Source organism: Nylanderia fulva, unplaced genomic scaffold, assembly GCF_048542155.1.
Source record: "Nylanderia fulva isolate GAGA-0341 unplaced genomic scaffold, ASM4854215v1 Scaffold13, whole genome shotgun sequence".
NCBI lineage: Eukaryota > Metazoa > Arthropoda > Insecta > Hymenoptera > Formicidae > Nylanderia > Nylanderia fulva.
Genome location: NW_028189518.1, coordinates 5827440 through 5845518, shown reverse-complemented (window position 1 = coordinate 5845518; position 18079 = coordinate 5827440). Strand labels below are relative to the sequence as shown.

Below are 18079 nucleotides of genomic sequence, written 5' to 3'. Positions count from 1 at the left end.
ATAATGGTAGCCTTTTTCGCTGATTTCTTTTACTATATTTTCTTCCTCGTCTCTGCATTTATTTTCAATACGTTTATTAGACATTAGCGATGGTACGCGTATTATTTTTATAAATAATGAACTTGTATTATTCATCATACATTATAGTAGAGCAAGGAACATTGAAAGTAAAAAGCATATTATTACACATACTGCTTTTGATTGTGAAACATTTATCTACAAACTTGTCAGAAGAACTGATATATTGTAATTAGATGGAAAGTGAGGCAAATGACGAAAGATTATAAGTCTACAAATTCGCATAAAATAAATTGCAGGTATTTAATTCTTTTAAACTTGTATTTTTTTTAAATTATTTGGAAAAATATTCAGTGTATGAAATTTTATTTTATACAAACAGACAGAAATACAACGTGCTTACTTTAGGAGATAATCTACAAAAAATAAGTTTCTAATATAAAAATATCTAAAAATCAATATTTCTACTAATAAATATAATATGAAAATACATTTGATGCAGTAATATTACATATGCTAGATAGAAAGACTAGATATAGAGAGTACTAATTCGAAGCTTGCTGCAACAAGTTGAAAGCAGAATAGGACGTTTTCATAATCTGCGTAGATATGAAGAATAAATATGTAATTACAGAATATATATATCAAATTAAATTTGCATTACGATTTATATTTTTTTGAATTTTATTTGTTGTATATATTAGATATACTTACCCATGTAAAAGTATTAAGGTTTAATGTGCAAATTCCATGAAAAGATAGTATCATTCCTTTCTGACTCTTCATCATTACGAACAACAACTTTTTACGTTGCTCTATTGATATTGTCGTCCAGTTGCTTGCATAAAGAGCGTATGCGATATTTTTATTCTAAATAAAATAAATATTACATATGTATATATACATATACGATTTATTAAAAAAAAAGAAATATATATATATGTATATGTATATACAGGGTGTCCCATAATTCGCGAATCACCCTTCATGGGCAGATAGGCGTGTTAAACTCAATAGAAAATTCATGTATCATTTTGCGATATTCGCAATAATTATTGAGTTATTTATTAAAATATCTAAACGAATAAGCAGGTAGAAAGCATTATTTGATCGAGAGGTGGCGTCATGCAGCGAGCGGCGACCAATGTAGTGGTGCCGAAAAGTAAGATGATACTTTTGATATTAAGCGGTATATAACAAATAAGTCATCCGACATGCACATCGAATCCGGCCTACCGCTTTCTACCCGCTCATTCGTTTAGATATTTTAGTTAATAACTCAATAATTATTGCGAATATCGCAAAATGATACAGGACTTTTCTATTCAGTTTAACACGCTCTATCTGCCCATAAAAGGTGATTCGCGAATTATGGGACACCCTGTATATATTGTATAAAATGTAAAATATCAAGAAGAAATTAAAAAAAAAGAAATTATTATTAGCAACACCTTCAAATCAAGTTCATTGCCATACCAGCAATATGAGAATACTTGAAACATCATTGATCCTAAATACATGCTAAAAATAAAGAACTCCGGACTGAGTAACTCTGTCTGTAATAAGAAACATGAATTGCAACTTTCTTTATATGTTACATAAATATTAATAATTAATTTTTAAAATAATTAATATTTTTTAATTATGTTTTATTTCGATCTTTATATACATATATATTTATATACAAACAAATATATATGTAAGAAAGGCAAAATTTTTTTACTCTTGACATTTGATAGATGCTGGTACAAAGAGTAATGAGACTGACGAAGAATAATGCAGCAACAGTCCACACAAATAACGATTGTATCTTGTGTATGATATCATAAACTAAAATATGATGTTTCACGCATTCTGTGATAGCGAAATTTTCAATTGCCTTATTTGGATTCTTTTCATTATTTTCTTGAAGAGATCGAAATATTTCAGTCAGTCGATGGCACAGCAGTTCAATTTGTCCGCAGGTATGAATAATGAAACCATACACGAGGGAGTCGAAAGAGACATTCAGCAATACTCCATAAATTAAAGCTACACTTTGCTGAATATAAGTCAACACGTAAGGAAGTAATGGTGTGATGGAGTACGGTATGTATTGTATCTGAACCGGTAAAGATCTTTCGTCCTGAGTCAATAAAGGTCCCACGACAAACATTGCACCCGTCGATAGACACAAGGTCATATAGAAACAGGCAGTTCTCTTAGCTTCGTGCGTAATATATCATATATAGCAAAATATGGAATTTGTAAAATAATTAATTATTATATATGTACAAAGGAAATGTAAAGATTTTATAATTATACATATTTACTACTATCTGTAATTAGAGGAAAATTGCCTAATACATACCGGTTACCTAAATCGTATTTTTTTTCTTTCATTAATTTCTTTATTATTATTAAATACGAATCACATTTAACAGTAAATATATGAAATAAATGTGTAATATAAGCGTAATACAAGAAATATAAATAAAAGATTATCAAAATATATGTTATTTTGTACTACATTAAAAAACTACATTAAAATACTACATTAAAAAAAAACAGGTACAATTGATGTAACTTTTGATTAATTTATTTTAGCTGATAAATGACGATATAGTTTTATTTTACATTTTTGTATTTTTTTTAAATAAGTTAATCATGGAATATTTTATATTTATTTCAAGTACATATTATATTTACTATAAAACTTAAATCAATATTTTTAAATAAATTGATCATGTTTCCTAAATCTTATCATCACAAACAATTCCTTCCATAACAAAAAAAGTATTACTGTCTCAATTGTAAGTTATAAATATCTTATTTAATAATAATTATATGCTGAATATTATTTATTTGTTGTTGGTAAAAAATGAGATATTTAATATGAGATATGAATTAAACATATGAATTAAGCATTAATATAGATATGTTATTTCTTAATTATTATATTCTAAATATTTCTTTATAACAAATGTTCTTACTATGTATTAGTAAATCAATTATATTTTTCTTAAGCAAGTTTTCTATTATTTCTATTAGAAAAATTATTTTTAAAGAAGATACAATTTAGGAAACCGGTTGCTTAAATTATATCTTTTTTTACACTTCACATTATCATCATGAGAAAGTTTATAACACATTAATTTGTTCTTGACAGAAAGTTAAATGTGTAATAATAGATATCGTAACACGATAAAGCTATAATTTGCAATATTAATTTCCAATATTAAACACAATTAAATTTTTAACAAGATGTATAATTTATAAATTATTAAAATATAAAATATAACTTAAAATAAGTAATATGATTTAGGCAACTCTCTCCTCTATGTATTTATTAATTACACATTTCTGAGAAAAAACTTTATTTGATTAGCTAAGCATATATTTATATTTATACATTTTTATATTTATATATTATTTCTTGTTAACAAAACATTTAATAATAAGATTTTGTAAAGTTTAGAAAAAGTTATTATTACTTTTTAGTAAAAAAACTTAATTCGAAAATATACATTTAAAAAAATTACTACTCTAGAATTACTATATAATAGAAATACCTTTAGAATCGTATTGCTTCAGTATCGATTTCTCGATAGAATCTCTCGGCTGACAAATTTTATTGCGAAAACAATCTAACAAGGCACGCAATTCATACTCTCGCACCAAAAAATTTAGATATTTTAGACACAATGTCACGTAAGTTAAAACAAGAAATAGACCCTCCGTTAAAGCTTCTATATTGTTTTTCATACGTACGAGCTCGATTACCTCGAATATCGTGAAGTGATATAGTAAAATAGCCATGATATACCTATCATAATATATAAGTATGTGAAAAAAAAGAGAAATATGTATGCATGTGTATTGCACATGTGAACACGTTATATCAAATAATATTATACATTAATATTCAAAATTCTCTTTTTAACTGAATTAATGAATATTTTTCCTTTAAAGAATATTTCGATTTTAACGCATCAATAAAATGTTTTCAATAAAATGATTAAATTTTCTCTATTTTTGCTTGACATATATATTATAATATTACCTGTAGCAGAAGTTGGTAAAACATATTATCAAGTTGTTATCCTTATATTCTTTCCATATACCGCAGAAACGAAAAACAAAGAAATTCACTGGAAATAAATCCATATTTTTATCGTCTCATCTAACATAACAGCAAATCTTCCCCCGACAATGACAAAATATAGCGTGTCATCAGTTCAGAATTCTGAGTCTTTGACTACAATGTTCTTGCATTAATAACGACGATGTATAGCTATAGTATTATGGGGTATATATAGGGTGCATTATTTTAACTAATGTCGTCCATATTTAAATGAAACATCCGCGCTTTTTCCCATATTGCTCTTTTCGCATATTTATATGTATTCGATTTTATATTTTCGTTAGAGAAACATTCTAAAGGCAAGATATAACAATCTAATAGCTCATATGTCATGCAAGCCTTCAATATGGTAAGCTGTCTTATTTAAAAGATTCTTTCCTCTGATATCTTATAAATATGAAAAAGTCAAATCATAAATATAAAATAAAATTATAAATAAAAATTTATAAAATTGAAAGTTTATTGCGAAAAATATCTTTTTGTGGAAACAAAATATTTTATACAACCAAATCATCTTATTAAGAAAATAGATATAAAAATTTATAAAATTGTTAAAATTGATAAAATATATTTATAGAAATAACTTGTTGCAATCAGATCAAATAGTTCATAGACAATAACATAGTTCAATATAAAATAATTTTACATAAAAACTTTCGAAGAAACCTAACAGTATATGTTCGGAAAATTAGGTACTACCAATACTATCACATCGTCTTCTTTAAGACTTATGTGCTGCAAACTTCTGCCAATATAATATGTCGCATCTTTGGCTTGTGCGTACATGCATTTCTTGCCAATAATACCACATTCCTGCACAAAATGTTATAAAATTGATATTAATAATTTTCGATTTTATAATTTTTGTGCAGGAATGTATTATTAATTCTTTATACATTATATTTGCTACTTAATAATTTCAACAGTTAATTATGCTTACCTTTGATCATACTTTACGTTTTTAAACTTTTTTTAAGATTTTTTACTTGTTTAAAATTAGTTTTGTTAAATAACTCATTTATTAATAATTCGCTTGAAAGAGATGACGTGCCTATCGTTATGTCTCGAAAATAATAGGATATTTATAATAAAATTGTATAAAATAAATTGCAGATATTTAATTCCTTTAAATTTGTATTGTTTTTAATTATTTGGAAAAACATTCAGCGCATGAAATTTTATTTTATTTGTTACAAACAGACAGATACAACGTGCTTATTTTAAAAGATAATCTACAGAAAATAAGTTTCTAATATAAAAATATCTAAAAATCAATGTTTCTACTAATAAATATATTATGAAAATGCAATTCAATATTAGTTAAATTAAAGCAGTAATATTATATTTACTAGATAAAAAGACTAGATAGAGGCTACTAATTCGAAGCTTGTTGCAACAAGTTGAAAGCAGAGTAGGACGTTTTCATAATCTGTGCAGATATGAAGAATAAATATGTAATTGCAGAATATATATATTGAATAGAATTTGCATTGCGTCTTATATTTTTTTGAATTTTATTTGTTGTATATATTAGATATACTTACCCATGTGAAAGTGTTAAGGTTTAGTGTGCAAATTCCATGAAAAGATAGTATCATTCCTTTCTGGCTCTTCATCATTACCAGTAACAACTTTTTACGTTGCTCTGTTGATATTATCGTCCAGTTACTTGCATAAATAGCGTACGCGATATTTTTATTCTAAATTAAATATGTATTATATATGTATATATATACTATATATATATACAATATATATATATATATATACATATTTATTTAAAATATATATATGTATATATATTGTATAAAATATAAAATGTAAAATATCAAGAAGAAATTAAAAAGGAAGAAATTATTAGCAACACCTTTAAATCAAGTTCATTGCCATACCAGCAATATAAGAATATTTGGAACATTATTGATCCTAAGTACAAGATAAAAGTAAAGAATTCTGGACTGAGTAACTTTGTCTGTAATAAGAAACATCAATTGCGACATTATTTATATTACATAAATATCATTAATGAAATTTAAAAACATTAATATTTAGAATATTATGTTTTATTTTGATCTTTATATTTATAAACAAATATATATGAAAGGCAAAAATTTTTTACTTTTGACATTTGATAGATGCTAGTACAAAGAGTGATGAGACTGAAGAAGAATAATGCAGCAACAGTCCATACAAATAACGATTGTATCTTGTGTATGATGTTATAAACTAAAATATGATGTTTCACGCATTCTGTGATAGCGAAATTTTCAATTGTGTGTTTTGCATTTTTGTCGTTATTTTCTTGGAGAGATTGAAATATTTCAGTCAATCGATAGCACAGCAGTTCAGTTTGTCCGCAGGTATGAATAATGAAACCATACACCATGGAGTCTAAAGAAGTGTTCAACAATATTCCATAAATTAAAACTGCGGCTTGCTGAAGATAAGTCAACACGTAAGAAAGTAATGGTGTGATAGAGTACGGTATGTACATCTGAATCGGTAAAGATCTTTCGTCCTGAGTCAATAAAGGTTCCACGATCATCATTAAACCCGTTGATAGACACAAGGACATATAGAAACAGGCAGTTCTCTTAGCTTCGTGCGTAATATATCATGTATAGCGAAATGGAATTTGTAAAATAATTAATTATTATACATATATGTACAAAAGGTGTATAGATTTTATAAATATACATATTTACTACTATCTATAATTAGAGGAAAATTGCCTACGTACCGATTACTTAAATCGTATTTCTTTCGTTAATTTCTTTATTATTATTAATTATAAACAACATTTAACAGTACAAATATTTAAAAAATGAGTAATGTAAGATTAATATATAAGAATTAATATAAGAAATACAAACAAAAGATTTTCAGAATATATCTTATTTTGTGCGTTCCACATGTTAAAAAAACTGATAGGATGAATGTTACTTTGATTAATTTATTTTAGCTAATAAATCTAACAATATAGTATTTTATTTTACATTTTTTTAAAAAAGTTTATCATACAATTTTTCACATTTATATTTCAAGTGCATATTATATTTATTATAAAACTTAAATTAATATTTGTAAATAAATTGGTCATGTTTTTTAAATTTTATCATTTTTTTACAATCATACCAAAACAAAAAAATTATTTTTATCTCAATTTTAAGTTATTACACAAGCGCGCGCGTTTTGCTCGCGCCTTCGATACTATTTCTATTATATTTATTTTACAACTGTCAAATTGTTAATCTTTGCAATGACAGTTGCTTGATGTTATGACCATAATTTTAATTCGCCGAATTTCTATTATGCACATAATTTTAATTCACTGAATTTCTATTATATACATAATTTTATTTAATTCGCTGAACTTCTATTATGTATAATTTTAATTCCCGAATTTCCGTTGTGTATATAATTTTAATTTATTAAATTTCTATTATGTATAATACATAATTTTAATTTGCCGAATTTCTATTATATTATTTCATAAGTATTTTGTATAAATGTATCTCTTTATATATTGTTCTCATTTTATTTAGTTTAATCAAATATAATTACGTGCGCGAAGCGAAGTTATATTATTCTTTGATAATTAAACCTTACAAATTGCAACGAATGGATAAAATTATTATTGCAATGCATGCATAGAAATATATTTATTAATTACGTGATTAATAAAATTCAATATATACATTTTTAACAGAAAATAAAAAATATAATTTTCCATAAAAATCTTTCGATCAAGACAGCGACATCCAACTTCACAGTCAATAATAAATCGGGCCCGCGACGAAAGTAACTATTTTTTTTTATTCTTTGCATTAGATTAATACATTCCACACATCTGTCAGGCTGCGCGGTTCGCGCGAGACTGATTCTCATGCGGGGTATCGCGAGCGCGGGCCCGATGGTCACATGACCACTGGTCACATGACCGGTCATGTGACCAGTGGTCATGTGACCATCGGGCCCGCGCTCGCGATACCCCGCATGAGAATCAGTCTCGCGCGAACCGCGCAGCGTGACAAATATAGGGGGTATGGAGTTTCGCGCGAATCTCTAATGAAAATATAGATATTTAATCATAAAAGATTCTTGTAAAAAATTTTATTTCTTTATTTGTATTTTCCGTAAAAGTTTTAAGTACTTATTGAATTTTTATTTGCATAATTAATTGATATATATTTTTTATGTATTGATTGCAATAATAATTTTTGCAGGCATGCGTCGCAATTTTAAAATTTTATTATCAAAGAATAATATAACTTTGCTTTGCGTGCATATAATTATATTCGGTTAGATTAAACAAAATGATATATATATATATATATATATGCTACATAAATTTAATATTTATAAGCATATTTGTTAATACAATAATAGGAAGTTTAAGTAAAAGTAATTGTGTCGATGCATAAATCATCTCAGCTTTGTTATCAAGTTTAATTATGATAGCAAATTATTGTTAGTATAGTAAACTGATAGGGAGCCAAAGACGGCAGCGATAACGCTGACATGCCCTCCCGGATCATATGAGAAAAATCTCCGGGAGGCACGACAGAAGATGCAGGCGAAAGGCCTCAACATGGAAGGTGCAAAGGTCAGACGAGGAGCCACAGGAGCGTATATCTTTGAGATATCGGGGGCAAACAGCAACAAAAAAGCTGACATGTTTGCCCTCGAAATGAGGGAAGCCCTGAGAGGAAAGGCGGGCGTAAGGGTCCAACGACCAACTAAAATGGCCGAAATGAGACTTCGGGGGCAATACAAATTTGAGAAATACAATTCAATAATTTTCATTAAAAAATAATGCAGGTATAAATGATGCTGCAGTATGTTATATTAAACAGTTATATTTTAATTTTATATTTTATTATGTATTTTATATTTTAATTTTATATTTTATTACATATTTTATATTTTAATTTTATATTTTATTATGTATTTTATATTTTAATTTTATATTTTAATTCTCGAATGTCTATTACGTACATAATTTTAATTTGCCGAATTTTAATTATGTATATAATTTTAATTTTTGAATTTTTGTTATGTATATAATTTTAATTTTTGAATTTTTGTTATGTACTAAGACAACACACAAGCGCGTGCTTCGCGCGCGTTATTGATATTATCTTTATTTTTTATTTTACAACTGTCGAACTATTAGTTGTTTAATGCTATTAATATAACACACAATGTTAATCGAAACAACCAAACAGCATCGCGGAAAAGCAGCAACAAAATTTGTGATAATCGACTTTGCATGTCTTTTTTAGAAAGGAATAAATATCTTATTCAATAATAATTAATTAATTTGTGCTTAACAAAAAGTTAAATATGTAATAATAGATATTGTAAAGATGAAACTATAATTTTCGATATTAATATCCAATATTAAATACAAATCAGTTTCAAACAGAATATATTGTAATTTAGAGAAATTATTAAAATAAAAAATATAATAAAATATCTTAAGTGATATGATTTAGACAATTTTCCTCTATATTTAATGACTAATTACAGAAAAAAGCTTTATTTAGCTAAGCATATATATTTATGTTTATACAGGGTTTGTCCGGAAAGTAATGCGTCGCATTTTTTTGTGACGCGACTATACATCGCAGAGCGATGGGACCGGTTGGGGAGGAAGGGGGGTACCCTTAGCTTTCCAACGGTAGGTCGCTCAATTGTTTCCATGCGCTTGGAGGGTTAGGACGGCTTATTCTGTGAACCTCTGCTTAGTGGTCGCGTCGAACTTGTGATGGAGAGAACGATAGAGCAACGCTATGCGATAAAGTTTGTTATTACGGCCTACCTGACCCGGATCGGTGTGGCAACGGTGCCGCAGCCGCCCTACAGTCCCGACTTGGCCCCGGCGGACTTTTTTTTATTTCCTCGGCTGAAAAGGGAGCTCAAAGGACAACAGCTCGAGTCGGTTGACAACGTACAAGCTACTTCGACGGCCTCCCTGAACAGCATCCCAGTCAAGGAGTTCCAGAAATCTTATGACGCATGGAAATCGCGTTGGCAAAAATGTATTGACGCAGAAGGGTCATACTTCGAACAATTTTAAGTTGTTTTACTATCATGTACATTTATATATTATTTTTCTTTAAGAAAAACTTTTAATAATTATTGTATATACTATTGTATATACTAAGTATATATTATTGTATATACTAAGATTTTGTTAATTTTAGAAAAAATTATTATTACTTCTTTCTAAAAAAGTTACTTAATTCGAAAATATACATTTAATTTTTTACTCTAGATAATTACAATATAATAGAAATACCTTTGCGATCGTATTGCTTCAGTATCGATTTCTCGATCGAATCTTTCGGCTGACAGATTTTAGTGCGAAAACAATCTAATAAAGCATTCAATTCATACTGTTGCACCAAAAAATTTTGATATTTTAGGCACAATATCACGTAAGTAAAAACAAGAAATAGACCTTCTATTAAAACTTCTATATCGTTTTTCTTATATATGAGCTCGATTATTTCGAATATTGTGCAGTAATATATTAAAATAGCAATAATATACCTATCATGGTATATAAGTACGTGAAAAGAAAGAGAAATATGTATGCATGTGTATTGCACACGTGAACACATAATATTAAATAATACTATATATACATAATATATTATTTCTTATATCACTTAATTAATAAATTCCGTTAAAGAAAATTTTGATTTTAATATATCAATAAAATGTTTTCAATAAAATAATAACTAAATTTTCTCTATTTTTGCTTGATATATATGTTACAATATTACCTGTAGCAGAAATTGGCAAAACATGTTATCAAGTTGCTACTCTTATGTTCTTTCCACATACCGCAAAAACGAAAAATAAAGAAGTTCACTGGCAATAAGTCCATATTTTTATAGTCGCATCTAACAGCAAATCTTCCCTTGACAATAACAAAATGTAGTGTGGCATCAGTTCAGAATTCTAAGTCTCTGACTACAATGTTCTTGCATTAATAACGACGATGTATAGCTAGTATTATGTTAGGGTGCATTATCTTTTAATGTCGTTCATTTAGAAACATCCGCGCTTTTCTCATATTGCTCTGTTCGCATTTTTATATATTCGATTTTATATTTTCGTTAGAGAGATAACATTCTAAGGGCAAGATATAATAATCTACTAGCAATATGTCATGCAAGTCTTCAATATAATAAGTTGTCTTATTTAAAAGATTCTTTCCTCTAATATCTTATAAATATATAAAAAAAACTTCAAGTTATCATAAAAATAAAGCTGTAAAATAAAAATTCATAAAATTGAAAGTTTGCGAGTGATATTATTATTGAAACAAAATATTCTATACGGTTAAATCATCTTATTAAAAAAACTAGATATAGAGATGTATAGATAAAGTTGACAAAAATTGCATATCACAAGATATAGTTATATTCTAATTTTACAAAACACCAATTTTTTGCATTAATAATTTGTATTATTATGTTCGCTGCTATGTGATGTTCTTAAATCATATCAAAATATTATTACTATAGTTGAGGAAAAGAAATACATGTGGATTTATAAAAATGCCATTTTATTTTTAAAAAATAACACAATATATGAATTACAAAGATAAAATTAAGATACTATAATTTCCGAAAGCCTAATCTGGCATATATACACGCATATGCGATAGATTCAATAATTTTTATAAAACTCGTTCTTTTTATCCCTCTTCCTACATGTATATTTTATCAAAGTAATAACAATAATAGCTAAATCAAAACTCGACATATTCAAAAATATATTATTTTTTGATAAAAATACAATATTTGTTCTATATTATTTTATAAAAATATATATATTTTATATATTTTTTATGTACAGAATAATAATGGAAAACAATTCAAAACAATCTTTCTGAATTTAAACATATTAATATAATACAAGTGTTAAAATTTTACTAAATATTTGTACAATCTTTATAAAATAAGGTCTGTTTGTGTTGACTGCTTTCTTGCATTTGTTCAGAGGTTGTCTTTTTTCTTCCAATGTCGAGTAAAAAAAACAATCTTTGAACTAGTACAAAAGTACAGTCAGCACAAACAGACTTATTAATTATAAGCATTCTATTTTTTTTTCATAGATTTATATATGTTATGTTTGATTTCTGCTTTTTCTATAGATTCTATAGATTCTATAGGAATATTAACATGTTTTTACACTCTTCTTAAGCAGATACATATATATATATATATATATATATATATATGAGTGCATTTATGTTTACATATTAAAATTGCATATTTTCATTGAGAAAAAACTGTAAATTGCATATAAAATAATATATATCCGTAAAATTACTCCTCATTTATACTTATTTTATACAAAATTTTTTATATTATTGATTTAATTCTACACAAATTTTTATTAAAAATTCTGTTTAAGAATGATACGTGCTCTTCAATTTTGATCTTAGAATTTTTCCAGAAGGATTCTTCGGAATCTCATTAATGAATGTAACCCCGCCTGAAAAAGAAAAATGTATATGCAATCTCTAATAATAAGTCTATATTTATTAAAGTTTTTAACTGTCTTGTCTTTCTCCATATTTATATAAATTTTTATTATTACATCTTTAATTATATTATGTATCAATTAAGGATTTTTGTCCTGATATTTGCTTAACTTTTTGAACATCCACATAATAATTGTTCTACAAAGCATAATATCTCATCAATTTAATAATTAATTTTAAGCGTTACAAGGTAGTTACAAATTACACGATACTAACTTATTGGAAATTGAATTATACCTTCGAGTTCCTTGTAGTCGGAGACTTTTCCTTTCACAAAGTTCTTAATATCGTCTTCCGTAGGTGTTTTACCCTTACTCGCCACTATGAACGCTTTTGGTACCTCGCCACACCTCGGATGCGGAATTCCGATCACTGCTGCTTCATCTACATCCGGATGTGATCGCAATAAAGCTTCCAATTCCGCTGGAGGTACCTTCAGCCAAAAGAAAATAACGTTTTAAATTGAATAAAAGAGGCAATTTAAACGCCGAGAAATAAAATATCATCCGACTATAGAACTTCGGACTTATTAGATAAATTCGATGTCTGTGTGTATACATATAACTTTGAACTTTCGTAATTAGTCCAAAGTTCTATGTCATTGATATCTTATTTCTCAGCGTTCAAAGTGTTTATCTCTCTCTCTGTATATCTATATCTATATCTCTATCTATTTATCTGTATTTATCTCTATCTATTTATCTATATCTATTTCAAGAAAGATTCTTTTTATCGCGGAACCGAGTGTTTACCTGGAATCCTTTGACTTTAATAAGTTCTTTCAATCTATCCGTAATAAAAAAATCATAATCTTCGTCATAGTAAGCGATGTCGCCTGTTTTCAACCATTTATCCTCGGTTAATGTTGCTTTCGTTGCAGCTTCATTATTTAGATATCCTTTCATAACATGAGGTCCCTTAATCCATAATTCGCCTGTTTCGCCAGGAGTGGCGATATCCTGCTGAGTCTCTATATTTACTAAGCGTGCTTGGGTACCGTCTACGGTTTTTCCAATGCTAGAAAATTTCTCTCCATTTTCAACGAATGCCACTGATGAAGTTTCTGTCAATCCGTAACCTTGAAAAATTAAAGCAACTTTTTTAAATGAATCAGTATTACGATCCTGACTGATATAAACAATAGTTGCATTATAAGCATAGCATTAAATTTCATTAAGAATTAAACCTATATCGTTTATAACTCTTGTTTGTTATAAAATGTTTGTTCTGAAAACAATTAAAAACTTGCTCCTTTTCTTTTCTTTTGTTTGTTCACGGATCGAGAATTTCTCGTTAATTATTCAATTTCTTTCAACGGCGAATACTCACCTTGACGAAACCTAATGTTAGTGGAATCAATGTTGAATTTGTTAAATAATTTATCGACGTCCGTTTTCGCGAGCGGCGCGGCCCCACTTATTATTGAGTGAAGATGCTCGAGATGATGCATTTTAACAAGAGGAGAAGCTGACAGAAATAATATAATTGGTGGCACGCAAAACAGTCCGGTTGCCTAAAGAAAGCGTTAACTGTATTATCGTAAACTTGGAACGTTCATTCTTTCATGAATTTTTTTATATAAAAATAATTTAAGAAATTATGATTATTTTTAAGACAAATAGTTTGAAATAATAAGATTTAAAAAATTAATTTTTATTTTGGACTTATATATTCTAATATTTAGTCTAGTATTCTGTTAACCGAAATTCTTAATTTATCAAAAAATGTATTCTAATTTATATTCGCAAGTGAATTCACCTTGCTTTTGTGCATCACATCGAGGAATGTTTCCGGTATAAATTTTGGAACACAGACTATTTTCGCACCGTAAGCAAGACGTGAAAGTGCCACACCGTTCAGTCCGTAAATATGGAAAAAAGGTAATATTAAAGGATAGCTTTCTTGATAAGTACCTATGACAACAAATAAAAGATACAAAATTAAAACGTAATAAAAAATGATGCCAATCAATCAATTAATCATTAGCAGGGCAGAGAAACCATTTTTAAACAAAATATACATTTTACAAGTAACTATATAATATACAATTTTAACTCGCAACTCGCATAATTTGGTAACAGTAAATAAGCCGTAATTATAATTAATGATTAATTAATCGATTTAACGATTACTTATTAAATAACATCATAGATACTTGTAGTAGGACGGTATGAATCGCCAAAAGAGGCTTGAGTCATTTCGATATTAGAAACCAGATTACGATGTGTTAACATAACACCCTTTGGTAATCCAGTTGTGCCACTTGAGAATGGTAGAATTGCTACATCGTCGCAAGTTGCCTTCGTACTTACAGGTGGTAATGATTTACCTCGTGTTATGAGATCCTGAAAATTGTTTTCCTTATTCTTATTTAATGTTAGCGTCTTTGTTTATGATATTTAAATATTACTAAATATATATATATATATATATATATATTCATAAATGTATATATATGTATATTAATACTGACATCAAAAGGTATCGAACCATCTGGTATAGAACCAGCTTTATCATCAATCACAATAAAAGGTGTTCCAGGTGGAAGAGAAGCTCTTGTTGCAGCCAACACTGTTGATGCAATTGAAGCTGACGTGATAACTGCTTTTGCATTGGCTTTTGTCAGCTGATTGGACATTTCGTCTGAAAATTTTTATCACGTCTACCTATAGTGTAACAATAACTTATTTTGTCCTCTTCTTTATGTTCCGTTTTAGATATTATGCGCGCATGTATCGAATCCTATCAATCTCGAATTGTAACATCTAAAATAATAAATAAAGCAACTTACTAGCAGTACAAAACGGATTCATTGTAGTGATAATGAGTCCACTTGACGAACTCCCGAGGAAAGCTAAAATTGCGTCCGGTAAATTAGGCGCCACCAATGCTATCACATCGCCTTCTTTGAGACCTATGTGCCGCAAACTTCTGCCAATATAATATGTCGCATCTTTGGCTTGTGCGTACGTGTATTTCTTGCCACTAATACCACATTCCTACACAAAATATATTATAAAATCGGTATCGGTATCGTATTAATTTTCTATGCACTCTGTTACTTAATAAATTTAACATGCGCTTACATTTGATTATATTTTTCGATTTTAAACATTTTTTTTTACTTTTTTAAAAATTTTCCTTAATTCATTTCGTTGAATAATTCATTGAATAATATAATTTGCTTGAAAGAGATGACGCGATTAATTAGAATCGCTCCACGTAAATAGATTATTTATCATATACGAAATAATATATATAATCTACTATATTATCAAAATTACCAAAGCGATATGATCAGGATAATTTTCAATGTTGTTCCAAATAAATTCGTGGATTATGGTTTCCGGATAAGAGAGATCATTAGAAGCTATAAACGTCTTCTCGCCATTTGAGCCTGTTACAAGTCTAGTTTGTAATGATGTCGATGCACACCTTAATGAGGAATTCAGCACTTTTATGCTAGCATCTAATACTCGGTTCAACCTCTGGATACCGCGGAATGCATGAGTCGCCATATTTAGATAATGACACTACTGATTTATTGTATCAATAGATAATGAACAGCACGTAATCTGCAAATAAGCATGATGAGCAATTACTACTATATAATACAAATAAGTTTTTGAAATCCATAAAATAAATAACATTGACAAACGTAGTTGAAATTGTGTTATTGTACAATTATTATATTATCTACAACAAACCCTTATGAAAAAAATTACAAAAATGCGAAAAAATTACTGATATAATAATAGTTCTTCAATAATATATTATTGTTATAGCAGTAATTTTTTTCGTATTCTTGTAGTTTTTTTTCGTAAGGGAAACAAGCATGATTTACAAAATATGATAGATTTTGTCGTGGCTGTTTTAAAATCAATTATTATTTATATTAGGCGATATAAGTATCAATGTCTAGATCATGTCTGCCATTGTTAAATAAATTATCACGAGTAAAGTAATTATGATTGCAAGTATACTGATTTCAAATTAAGAAAAGTGTTAACTCTCATAACAAGTAATTAAAGCGCAAAAAGCGCGTATACCATATAATCAGAAAAAAATGCTTTAAATGCTGAATATAAAAGGCATCCAAAGTTCAAAGAATGCTGTTGTTTATTACTTTATTATTGTTCTATTCTAAGCTACTGACATAAATCTTTATCATTGCAGAAAGTCAAATCTTTTTAACAATTTAAGTGATGACAATATCAAAGAGAATAAAATTGATGTACATGAGAAGAAAAATTATTTGTATTTCTTTAGTGTATATATGTATGTACGATTATTTTGTTATTATTAAATGTATTATTTAAATATATTATTTAATAGTTAAATATATTATTTAAATATATGTATATAGAATGAGGCATTTACACATTATCTAAAGAAAAAATATATTTAATTATACTTATTTATTATTATTTAAATTATTATTTAACATATTATTATTTAAATTATGATTCATGACTGTTCACCCAATAAACTGGGCATAATCCTTTGAGTGAATTATCATTAGTAATGATACAATACTAAAATAATATTTAAATGTTAGTGACAAGTTTATTGGATTTAAAAAATACATATAGTAACGCAAAATTACTTAATATCGAAACAATATGGATAATAATTTTCAAAAATATTAGGCCTTAATATTTTCAATGTCAAAATTGTTACAATAACAAATAACGTTTAAAAAAGAATTATTTTTTGTTGCAAATAATGTTCTTGTGATTGTAAACCAATAATAGGCCTTAATATTTTCAATGTCAAAACTGTTACAATAACAAATAACGTTTAAAAAAGAATTATTTTTTGTTGCAAATAATGTTCTTGTGATTGTAAACCAATAATATAATCTCTCTCTCTCTCTCTCTTTCTCTTTCTCTAGAAAAAATTTGGAAGATAAATCCTAATATGTCTTATTACACAATACGTGCACATAAAAAATATCAAAATAAATTATACATTCAAATTATACATTTTCAAAAATTTACTTTTTTTATTTAAATTATTCTTACATTATTTTCCGTCCCTTTCTCTCTCTCTCTTTGCGTGCGTTGTAGGATGCACAGATATACGATTTATTTTTAGTGATGTCAGTGATGTCAGAACACTATTTCAACGACACGTTAGTACACTAATAATCAACAGAAATATAATGCCGTAGGATATATCGGTGTGTTACAACGCGAGATGCATGCACTATCTATATCCTATAAGATTCCGATGCGACGCAAAAAGACAACTCGCGAATTCTCCGATGCGAGAAAACTCGCTTTCGAACTCGATTCGGTACGGTTGCGACCGATGTGGCACTGATGACTGTGCGTGGCCGTTTTCACTAGCTAACTGCTGCGTTCTTCAGC

General features: G+C 27.6%; 3 protein-coding genes across 3 annotated transcripts; all 3 read right to left on the bottom strand.

The window, feature by feature from the left end:
- Positions 1–515: 515 nt before the first annotated feature.
- On the bottom strand, positions 516–4197 carry LOC114944829 (4-vinylanisole receptor-like). The gene is made up of 6 exons (XM_029320883.1): positions 4061–4197; positions 3570–3823; positions 1742–2223; positions 1470–1574; positions 733–888; positions 516–617 (listed from the first exon to the last, which is right to left on the bottom strand). Exons 1-6 carry the CDS (start codon positions 4162–4164, stop codon positions 564–566), a joined length of 1155 nt encoding a protein of 384 aa, XP_029176716.1. The 5' UTR covers positions 4165–4197; the 3' UTR covers positions 516–563.
- Positions 4198–5479: 1282 nt separating this feature from the next.
- Positions 5480–11072, bottom strand: LOC114944836 (odorant receptor 82a-like). The gene is made up of 6 exons (XM_029320892.1): positions 10936–11072; positions 10446–10699; positions 6261–6739; positions 6009–6113; positions 5686–5841; positions 5480–5570 (listed from the first exon to the last, which is right to left on the bottom strand). The coding sequence occupies exons 1-6, from the start codon at positions 11037–11039 to the stop codon at positions 5517–5519; spliced, it is 1152 nt and encodes a 383-aa protein (XP_029176725.1). The 5' UTR covers positions 11040–11072; the 3' UTR covers positions 5480–5516.
- Positions 11073–11706: 634 nt separating this feature from the next.
- Positions 11707–18079, bottom strand: LOC114944841 (uncharacterized). Its single transcript, XM_029320896.2, has 10 exons — positions 17732–18079; positions 15992–16282; positions 15499–15706; positions 15181–15350; positions 14863–15052; positions 14466–14620; positions 14037–14220; positions 13460–13785; positions 12945–13140; positions 11707–12658 (listed from the first exon to the last, which is right to left on the bottom strand). The coding sequence occupies exons 2-10, from the start codon at positions 16223–16225 to the stop codon at positions 12573–12575; spliced, it is 1749 nt and encodes a 582-aa protein (XP_029176729.2). The 5' UTR covers positions 16226–16282; positions 17732–18079; the 3' UTR covers positions 11707–12572.

Bases quoted from the DNA above. Each gene is read 5' to 3' on its own strand.
- LOC114944829 (XM_029320883.1), bottom strand. From the start codon at position 4,164: ATGGATTTATTTCCAGTGAATTTCTTTGTTTTTCGTTTCTGCGGTATA. The intron at 3,824-4,060 runs GTAATATTATAA...ATATTATGATAG, and splicing joins TTTACCAACTTCTGCTACAG to GTATATCATGGCTATTTTAC. The intron at 2,224-3,569 runs GTATTTCTATTA...TTACGCACGAAG, and splicing joins GAAGCAATACGATTCTAAAG to CTAAGAGAACTGCCTGTTTC.
- LOC114944836 (XM_029320892.1), bottom strand. From the start codon at position 11,039: ATGGACTTATTGCCAGTGAACTTCTTTATTTTTCGTTTTTGCGGTATG. The intron at 5,842-6,008 runs GTGTTGCTAATA...TATTTAATTTAG, and splicing joins GCAATGAACTTGATTTAAAG to AATAAAAATATCGCGTACGC. The intron at 5,571-5,685 runs GTAAGTATATCT...ATATCTGCACAG, and splicing joins ACCTTAACACTTTCACATGG to ATTATGAAAACGTCCTACTC.
- LOC114944841 (XM_029320896.2), bottom strand. From the start codon at position 16,225: ATGGCGACTCATGCATTCCGCGGTATCCAGAGGTTGAACCGAGTATTA. The intron at 15,351-15,498 runs GTAAGTTGCTTT...AAAAATTTTCAG, and splicing joins GAATCCGTTTTGTACTGCTA to ACGAAATGTCCAATCAGCTG. The intron at 15,053-15,180 runs GTCAGTATTAAT...AACAATTTTCAG, and splicing joins ATGGTTCGATACCTTTTGAT to GATCTCATAACACGAGGTAA.